This window comes from Vicia villosa, linkage group LG3, assembly GCF_029867415.1.
Source record: "Vicia villosa cultivar HV-30 ecotype Madison, WI linkage group LG3, Vvil1.0, whole genome shotgun sequence".
In the NCBI taxonomy this organism is placed as follows: Eukaryota; Viridiplantae; Streptophyta; class Magnoliopsida; order Fabales; family Fabaceae; genus Vicia; species Vicia villosa.
This window is the reverse complement of record NC_081182.1, coordinates 90,276,737-90,287,347: the sequence shown is the minus strand read 5'-3', so window position 1 is coordinate 90,287,347 and position 10,611 is coordinate 90,276,737. Positions and strand designations below refer to the sequence as shown.

General features: G+C 39.2%; 1 protein-coding gene across 1 annotated transcript; it reads left to right on the top strand.

Annotated features, from left to right (window-relative positions):
* The first annotated feature begins 8,859 nt into the window (after window positions 1-8,859).
* On the top strand, window positions 8,860-9,894 carry LOC131658520 (uncharacterized). Its single transcript, XM_058927805.1, has one exon. The coding sequence runs from the start codon at window positions 8,860-8,862 to the stop codon at window positions 9,892-9,894; it is 1,035 nt and encodes a 344-aa protein (XP_058783788.1).
* Window positions 9,895-10,611: the final 717 nt, after the last annotated feature.

The following is a 10,611-nucleotide window of genomic DNA, read 5'->3' as shown; positions in this document are numbered from 1 at the left end:
ATTTACTCCCTTCCTATTAAACTAACATATCATTAGGATTTCTTTTGCCATTTAGTTATTCATGAGATTTATTTATTTTTACCAAAATATAAGCACATTCCTATATTATATCTATTATAAATATACTGTGTTAACAATGAACCAATTTCATCTAACTATTATGGTATCGCTACAGTGTACCTCACACACATTGTTTCTAAAAAAAAAATAAGGCGCTACAGCATGTAGCATCATGGACTTGTTTTCTAATAAGATCAAAATGTGACATAAGGAAGGTACTAGCCATAGCCAAGTAAGTAGTATTAGCATGTTCATCAAAGCAAGTGGTGTTATTTTTCGGTTTCTTCAATTTGGCCAAAAGCAATGAACAGTGGCCATTTCTATTTCCTAAGTAACTTTCCACGTTTATGGTTTGTCCACTAGCAGTGAATTCATGTTTTATGGATGCTCCATGGTACATCATAGCAGCCTAAACATCTAATAAATTGTTGGTTCAAGTTGGCATGTGAGTGAAGCTAGCAATAAATGATCTTTCCAATCACTAAGTGTACTACTACTAGTTGCTGCTACCAATAAAGTGAGATAGAGTATTCACATGTGGTCTTTTAGTAGGCTAACATTTACTAGCTAAGTAATAAAATAAAAGAAAACAATGAAAAGAATAGGAAGCATTTCTATTGGCCAAGGGAGCAGCTACAGGGCGGTGTATTTAACTATAATATAGAATCATGTTTGTGAGTTATCAAGACAACACACGTATGTCAAAAGATAGCAATATGAAGCATGTGAACTTGCAACAAGTGATTTGTATCCTATTAATATCAACTTCCATCTATTTATTTTTATATTAGTTTATCAAAAAGGAATCTCTCAAGCATAGGATACATAAGAATATGGAATAAAGATTGGAAAGAAATCCTTCCGTAAGTATCTTAAATTGAGGCTACTCTTGCAGAGAGGAATGAAGTAATAAAATTCAAAATGGCAATATCTAATGTTGACCAAAACAAGCATCCAGTAGCCAAGTGATTCATTAAAGAAACAATTAAAATGAAAGCAAGTAACATGAAACAAATATAATGAAACGAATAAAATGAACAACACGCTTTAGATGGTGCCAGACGCGTTCCGCCATTCAATGTTCTGGAATGACATCACTTGGTGTCTCCCATTAATGCCTCACCCTCATTAATTTTTCGTTTTCATACTTATAATGGATACAGGTATCAGTTCTTTAGCTTAATTTTCTAATTCATTTACAGATTTTTCAGTATATTGCTGGAAATCAAAACACCCATTTCATAATATTTATCCATGAACAATTATAAAGATAATCTACCAATTTACCCCATTATACTAGCCCATAATGATTAGGGATTCTCCCCCTTACCTCTTGATTTCTCCTCCAAAACCCTAGTTCCTCTTCTTGTTCCTCTCCTCCACTTCTATTTCTTCAAAAACCAGCAAAATGAACTAATGATGCTTCTACTCCTCATTTTTCTCTCTTTCTATCTTTATTTATTATATTGGGCTTACCCAATAATTCTACTTCCTAACTAATTAGGCCCAATCATAAAATATAGTAGTCAAATAAATGATTATGCTCCAACAAATAATATTATTACCCTTAATATTATTTTCCAATTAATCCAATTAAAATCCGAATTTATCTCAAATAAGTAAAATCCAATAATAATATTATTTCTAATATTATTTCTCTACATGCTCCACTTTATTAATTCTTCGATTAACCGAATAAATTCTAACTTCACTTAATAATTTGAACACGTTTCTCAATAACACCGACGATCCAATTAATTATCAAACTTCGTCCAAATTAAGTAAATAAATCCTTATTTAATTTAATTAGTCAAATAATAAAATTCGGGCTGTTACATAACCCATGTGAGCGCGATCGGAGACACGTCCTGCTGGATGACACCTGTGTACAACTACCTGACGAGCGATCTCCTGCCAAACGACCCTAAAGAAGCCTCCGTAATCAGGAGAAGAGCCTGCTCGTACATCCTGGTCGAAAATCGGCTCTACCGACGAGGGTTCTTTGTTCCTCTCCACAAATGTGTCGATGAAGGCACAATCCCACATATACTCTGAGAGATACACGAGGGAATCAACTCCCAACACCTAGGAGGGAGATCCCTCTCCAGGAAAGTGCTCCGAGCAGGGTACAACTGGCCCACCATGCAGCTCGACGCGAAAGAATACGTAAAGAAATGTGACAAGTGCCAACGCTTCGGGGACATGCACCTCGCACCCCCCAACGAACTCAAATCCCTATCTTCTCCCTGGCCGTTCGCGTGGTGGGGTATGGACCTCCTCAGCCCATTCGTGACTGGAAGCAACCAGAATAAATACCTCATAGTTGCGATCGACTACTTCACCAAATGGATCAAGGCCGAGCCATTGGCCAAAATCACTTCCTTAAACGTACTACGTTTCTACAAAAGAAACATTCTCGCACGGTTCGGAGTGCCCCTGGCCATCATCACGAACAACGGCACTCAGTTCACCGACAGGCATTTCCAAGAATTCGTCACAAAATTGGGAACTAAACAGCACTTCGCGTCCGTCGAACACCCCTAGACGAACGGACAAGCCAAAGCCGCTAACAGAGTAATCCTGAGGGGCCTCAATAGAAGGTAGGACGAAATCAAAAAAGGATGGGTCGGGGAACTACACAGCGTCCTCTGGGCCTACCGCACCACCCCACATTCTACTACCGGGGAGACTCCCTTCCGCCTTACGTATGGGACGGAAGCCGTAATCCCCGTCGAGGTACATGTGCCCACCAGGCGCATCAGGAACCCCTCGAGACGTACGGCAACCTCCAGGCCATTAGAGAAGAGTTAGACTTGGTCGAAGAAATCCGGACGGGAGCCGCTCTGCGCGAAGCTTCACTCAAACAAAAAATTGCCCTAAGACATGACACGAAGGTCATCAAACGGGAATTCGAGATAGACAGCTTAGTGCTAAAAAGAAACCACAAAGATTCCCGCGAGGGAAAACTGGCCGCGAACTGGGAAGGCCCCTAATGTGTCCGAGCAAAGACTGAAAACGGGGCATACTATTTAGAAAACTTACAAGGAGGAGAACTCGCTCGACCGTGGAACGCTGAAAAACTCAAGCAGTATTACAGCTAAACACAGGTGTGTTGCACCCCAAAATTTGCCCATTTATTTATTTCCCAAATGGATTTCAAACCACATTCATGTGCATACTTCACGTAGGTCATTCATCTAATACATTCATCCATATCACAATTACTGCTCAAGAAAATTGACAAAAGAGGCTGAGGTTGAGGAAATTCTTGGTTAAGAAGAATCGAATCTGAGGTCTTATTGAAGAGGATCATTTCCATTGGCATACTCCTAAAATCAGGGTTGCTAATATCAAAAGTTTTGACTGAAGTCAACCCTGTTGACTTTTTGGTCAAAATATAATCAAGAGACGATTTTGAGTGGGAATTGTGCTTTAGAAGGAGCTTCGGAGTGGGAGAGGTTTGAGTTTCTTGGTAATATAAAAGGAGGCAACTAGTCGGTTTTCGTTGAATTTGAGAATAAAGGAGAATATGCTAGTTTAAAAATCTAGATCGGAGTGGTTAAATGACGGAGATTCTAATAGTAGGTTTTTCCATAGGGTGATGAGATAGAGGAGGATAGATAATCATATTGGTCGGATTTTGACTCCAAATAGTGGAAGTGGTGATCGATGTTAAGGAGGAGGTTTTCTCCTTTTTCTTGAATAAATTCTTGGCGTTGGATGGTGCGAGACCCGTTTTAGAAGGTTTTCCTTTTAATGCTTTATCTTCGGCCGAGAGCATGCTCCTTGAAGTTCCATTTCTTGAGTCCAAGATTAAGGAGGCTATATGGAGTTGTGGGGGCTTTAAAAGTCCGGGCCCGGATGGATATTCGCTTGCGTTCATCAAAAAGTGTTGGTTTTTTCTCAAGGAAGACTTTATTCTCTTTTTCAATTGTTTCCATTCGTTTGGTGGGTTATTTGTATAAAGTTCCTTATAAAGTTTTGGCGACTTGGTTAAAGGTGGTATTAAATGTTTTAGTTCTCCTTGTCAAAGTGCTTTTGTTCCGGGTAGGAAATTATTAGACGGTGTGTTAGTGGCCAATGAGATGATGGATTTTGCTAATAAGAAAGGAAAGTCTTGTATTCTCTTCAAGGTGGATTTTGAAAAGGCTTATGATAATTTAGTTGAGATTTCTTACGTTACATGTTAAAAAGGATGGGTTTTGGTTTTAGGTGGAGAAGGTGGATGGAGCTTTTTGTTTTTCAAAGTAAAATGTCGGTTTTAGTTAATGGTAGCCCCATAAAGGAATTTTTGATTGAAAAGCGTCTTCGGCAAGGTGATCCCCTCTCTCTTTTTCTTTTTGTTCTTGTAACTGAAGGATTAACGAGTTTGGTGAGGAAAGCGGTTGCTAATGAATCGTTCGAAGGGATGAACATTAATGGTAAATGTAGGGTGGATATTCTCCAATTTGCGGATGACACTCTCTTGGTGGGGATGGCAACTTGGAAGCATCTTTGGGCAATTAAGGCAACTTTGAGAGCTTTTGAATTAGTTTCGGGTCTTAGTACTAATTTTCACAAAAAGCAAGCTTATTGGTATTAATATCAATAGTAATTTCTTGAAGGCGGCGACTTTATTCCTTTCTTGTAAAATTGAAGAGAGGAAGTTCATATTTCTTGGCATTCCGATTGGTCATGATCCGAGGAGGATTGCAACTTGGAAACCGCTTCTTGAAAAATTAAAAAAGAGACTCTTGATTTGGAAGAATCGTTTTCTTTCTTTTGAAGGTAGGATTACTCTCCATAAATCGGTCCTTTGTTCTATGTCGATTTTTCAAGTTGCCAAGGTTCGTCGCGATGGAGATTATTAAGCTTCAAAGTAACTCCCTTTGAGGAAGGATGGGAGAGAATCAGAAAATATTGGGTGAGATGGGCGGAGGTGTGTTTGCCGATAGATAAAGGTGGTTTGGGTATTAGGTGTATAGAGGATTTCAATAAGGCCCTTCTTTTTAAATGGAGATGGAGGATTTCGGAGGCGGCAACTCAAAGGATTTTTCTTCTTCCTCTTCATGGTGGAAAGATTTATTGTGCAGTGATAATCGGTTAAAAGGAGACTTTTTTGTTAACAATGGTAGATTTGTCATTGCTAATGGTTTTAATACTTCTTTTGGCATTCTAAGTGGCTATGAGATTTTGACTTGAAGGATTTATTTCCGTTGTTGTTTGAGTTATCGTCTTTGAAGGAGGTGGCGGTAGCGGTAGCGGTAGCGGGTATGGGCAGGTGGCATGATTGCATTTGGTCTTGGGGGGATTTTGGTTGTTCTCTTGAGGCGGGGCAACAGCAATCCGGGTTGGAGCTGCATGTTCAGAGGCGTGATAGCTTTTTGTTGGAATATTTGGTCTCTCCGAAATGGTATAATCTTCCGCAATGATAGGTGGAGTATTTTTAATGTCGTGTGGAACAGGCAACGGTTTGGAGGTGGTCTTTTATTGGTGATATTACACACCCCAATTGTAACTTTTACGATTTTTTGCAAAGATCCGGTGTTCTTTCTATCGTAATCACAATTGGTTTGTAATTTTCCCTTTTTTGTCGAGACTCTTGTTCTCGTTTTTGTGTAAAAATGATTGAGAACCCTTAGTTCTCTTTTTATTGAAACCTAGCTTAAAAAAAAGTTTATGCATTTTAGTTCATGCATTTATTTCTTTATTTTATATTTTTTCTTTTATATTAGAAAACAATGTTTCCAAAGATTTAACAAAATAATCACATAGTTAATTATTTTTATTAATATACTATAAAAATTTAAAATAAAATCCATTTAGAATATCTTGAATATCCGTGCATGCATATAGAGTAAGATATTTAATACTTAATCAAATTCTCTCAAATTTAAAATATTAAATGTCATAAAAGCAGTTGATTTTCAATATCATGCATATATGGAATTATGATAAAGTGAGATTTTACAGCAGAAAAGTCAGTTGGATCCTATTTACTTAGGACCACCTAGAAACATCAATATTCAGTAAAAGTCAGCAAATATCAGTTTTTAAAGCAATGCTTTACTATAGGTAATATTGTAGATTCAGCTTATTAATAAAGTATCATAATTCAAGCATAATAGTAATTATTTTATATTTGGTAACTACCCATAGAAAAAGTATCATCTTCCAATCCATTTAAATCTTCCAATAGAAAACAATATTCCAATAGAAAAATTATTTATAAGGATTATATCAATATGCAATCCATTTAAAGATATTATCAATATCTTCCAATAGAAAAATAATTTATAAGGATTATATCAATATGCACTTGATAAAATTTACTAATATACTATAAATGGTTTGGTCTATTTAGATACTAAATCATACCGATATGGAATAACTATCAAGTGACATTTTACTGCCAAGAAATATCTGTTGGAAATTAATTACACTGAGCCTATACGATACTGGTATGATACTGGTCTATATATACCAAATAAATAACATCAGACAAAATTCAACTTTAACTATTTTTTTTTCAATTTTTGTCTTCCTTTAATCTATAGTCACAAGTATGACTAGAAAAAAGGTGAAACTTGCTTTCATTGTGAATGACGCAGCAAGGAAAACCACATACAAGAAAAGGAAGAAGAGTTTGTTGAAGATGGTTGATGAAATAGCCACACTTTGTGGAATGAAGCTTGTGCTCTAATTTATGGCCCTTACGATCCTCAACCTGAGATCTGGCGATCACCACACGGAGTCGAAAAGGTTCTCTCGAAATTCAAGACAATGCCTGAATGTTTGCAAAACAAAAAAAAATGTTGAATCAAGAGACTTTCTTGAAACAAAGGGTTTTAAAATTTAAAGAACAACTAAACAAGCAACGGAGAGACAATAGGGAGAAAAAGATGACAATGTACATGCATTTTTTTTTTAAAAAGATGAGAGAGAAAGACACTTCTTTCCTCTCCCTTCTCTCTTAATTTCTACGTGTGCTTCATCGGAACCTTTCTCGGAGCCGTCAGGATGGAATGGAGGAACGCTCAGAGGAAAGTTTTCCGTGGTATTCAGAAGAGGTGGGACTGCTTCCCTTTTAACGGAGGAAGGACAGTGGGGGATAAGGAGAGTCTGGTCTCCATCTTCTTTTCTGATATTCCAAACAGAATCAATGCTAAAGGGATTTTTGAGCTTTTCGGTTGTCATGGGGAGGTGATAGAAGTGGTGATCCCTCCAAGGAAGAACAACATTGGGAGTTAGAAGTCAAGGGAACAGGAAGTTAGAAGTCAAGGGAAAGGAACTTTTGAGGAAGGTAGAGAGACCGGAAATCCACAGTTTTGTCCGGAAAGAACGCTCTTTCGCGGAGGTGGTGACGATGGAAAAAGTAGCTCCGGAGGTGGATGCAACCCCTGCAACACCTATGCTGAACTTCAACTCTAAGGAGGAGGACAAACAGAGACTCAGTAAGGCATTTGTGGGAGTGGTCCAGGTTCCAGGCTCAGCTTACAATATTCAGACGCACTTCGAAGTTGAAGGAGTCTTTTCTGTCAAGGTCACCCCTATGGGGGCTAACCTTTGCTTGTTGGAGGATTTGGAGGAAGGTTTTATCAGGGAATTGATCGGCAATGGGCAGACGTGGTGGAAGCAGTGGTTTAAAGAAATTAGGCCTTGGACAGCAAAGGATGTTGATAAGGAACGAGTGGTTTGGCTTCGTTTTTACGGGGTTCCATGTCATGCGTGGAATGCTGATTTTTTCATCTCTTTGGCTAACTCTCTTGGTAACTTCATTTTCTAAGATGATAATACTGCAAGCAAACAATTTTTGGACACTGCGCGTGTTATGGTGAGGGTTCGCGAGCCATTCAGTTTTCCTGAGTGCGTAAAGGTGGCTATTGATGGAGAGATGTTCTGCCTGGAGGTTAGAGAGGACTCCGGGGGCCTTGTCTGTCCGGCGAAACCAAAGCTTGTCTCGGTGGAAACATCAGAAGATTCCAGTTCGAAGGACGTGATGGCAAGCGTTGGTGGAGTTTCTGAGGATTGCGAAGACTTTCGTTTCTCAGAAGATGGTGCTTCCGATTGTTCTTCACCTAAAGACCGCTGGGTAAAGGAAGTTAGGGCGGAGGGGCTACGAGATAGCAAAAAGAAGGAGATCAATCTTATCACGGTAACTCAGGAAAAGGAGGCAGACATCGAGACCCTAAATTCTTTTGACAATGCTGTAAAAAAGGCTAAGGAAAGGGGTACTGTCAGCACACAGGAACTGCAACCGGTCTTCAGTGAAAAGGACGTTAGCGTTTTTAAGGTTGGAGTGGCTGATACGGCAATTGAATGTACCCAGGTCCATAAAGCAGAAGATCCTGGTGGGACCAGCATTTTGAGGAGGTTAGGAGGACGCGTGGCAGGAAAGAAGCTTCATAAGAAAAGGACACGTTTTAAAAGTATTAATTCGCTTGTTGGGCTGAAAAAGAAGAATGCTCTCAGGCCCAACTTTACTGAAGTATGTTTGGAGGATGAAACCGCATATAGTTTTGGCCCAACTTCTTTGGCTCTCCCAGTTGGGTCGGATCCTATTTCTCAGTTCTCTATGGAGAGCATTTCCACTTCAACCCCTAAAGCCATGTTTGTTAGGGAGCTGTCTACAGATTCAAATATTAGCAGATGTAACCGGAGGATCTCCGACTTTCTTTGTCATGGAGGAGGCAGCAAAAAATTAAAAATTTGTATCAACAAACTTGGCGTGTCTGTTCCGCAGAAAGTGGAGGAGGAAATCTCGGAAAGTTTTTGTTCGGTTCCAAAGATGGGGGCGCAGGTGAAAGAGAATGTGCAATCATGATCATTGGGTCCTTTAACATTAGAGGGGGATGCAGCTTGGTTAAGCGAAGAAGAATCAATCAAATTATTAGTAAAGGAAAGGCGGATGTGTTTTTGATGCAGGAAACTAAGATGAAATCGTGTTCTGACTCCACTGCGAAGAGCTTCTGGCGGAAAGCTGATGTCGATTATTTGGTGTCCGACTCAGAAGGTATGTCTGGAGGCTTGATTATTCTTTGGAATTCTGCTAAACTGGAGGTTATTTGTAGTTTTAGGGGAACAGGTTTCCTGGGAATTAAGGTGTTGTGGCAGGATAGTTTTATATACATTTGTAATGTTTATTCTTCGTGCGAGCTTCCTTTGAAGAGAGAGCTTTGGAGGAATCTTCCTGATCCGAAGGACAAACACAGAGATGGAGATTGGATTATTGGCGGTGATTTCAACGCCGTGAAAAACAGAGGGGAAAGGAAGGGTTTGACTGAAGGAGGAGGTAGGGTAGAATGGGAGGAATTTTCCAGCTTTATAAACGATTTAGGTTTGGAGGATGTTCCATGTAAAGGCAAAAAATTCAGCTGGTTCAGCGGTGATGGTAAGTCAAAGAGTCGGTTAGATCGTTTCTTAATGTCTAGTAAAATCATCAACTTGTGGGGAGTCGTTGGTCAAGAAATTGGAGAGAGAGACATATCGGATCATTGTCCTATATGGATTGTGGCGGACAAGTCGGATTGGGGCCCAAAACCTTTCAAGTTCAATAACGAGTGGTTCCAACACAAGGATTTCATAGGTTATGTTGAGAGGGAATGGAAGGCTATGGAAGTGTATGGTCGTGGTGATTTTGTGTTGAAGGAGAAATTGAGTCGCCTTAAAAACAAATTACGATGGTGGAATATCAACGTTTTCGGGAAGATTGATCTAAATTTGGAGGAGGGGGTCAAGGAGATAAATGATCTAGATAATCAATGTTTAAATGAGGAGGTTGATCCGGAGGATAGAAGGAGGGCAAATAGGAAGTTTTGGACAAATCTCAAAATTAGAGAGAACATGTTAATATAAAAGGCGAAACTAAGGTGGATAAACGATGGAGATGAGAATAGTAGGTACTTTCATGCGATTATGAAGTCGGGGATGAGACGCAATTTCCTTGGTAATATTTATACGGACAGAGGGATCATCAATAAGGTGGAGGAGGTAAAAGAGGAGATTTTTGAACATTTCAAGTTAAAATTCAAGGAAATTGAGGAGCCTAAACCGGTTTTAGAGGGGGATATTTTCAACAAACTTAGCATTGGTGAGATGAATAGTCTTGAACTTCCTTTTGAGGAAAGTGAAATAAAGGAAGCGGTGTGGAGTTGCGAAGGGAGCAAAAGTCCGGGGCCGGATGGGTATTCAATGCTCTTCTATAAGAAGTGTTGGGATCTTCTAAAGGCGGATATTATTGCTTGTTTTAAGGAATTATATTTGGGTTCCAAGTTGTCCAAATCTATAACCTCCTCGTTCTTGGCTTTGATTCCTAAGTCTAATAATCCGTTAGGCTTAGACGATTATAGGCCGATTTGTTTGGTGAGTAGTATTCACAAGATAATATCTAAAGTGTTAACGGGAAGAATTAAGAAGGTGATTCGTAAGGTGGTCTCTAGTAGTCAAAGTGCTTTTGTCCCCGGGAGACAATTGCTAGACGGGGTGATGGTGGCAAATGAACTAGTGGATTATGCAACAAAGGAAAAGATGGAACTATTGTTATTTAAAGTGGACTTTGAGAAAGCCTAAGAT

What these genes read in the sequence shown, in the direction of transcription:
- LOC131658520 (XM_058927805.1), top strand. Translation starts at nt 8,860, where the DNA reads ATGATCATTGGGTCCTTTAACATTAGAGGGGGATGCAGCTTGGTTAAG.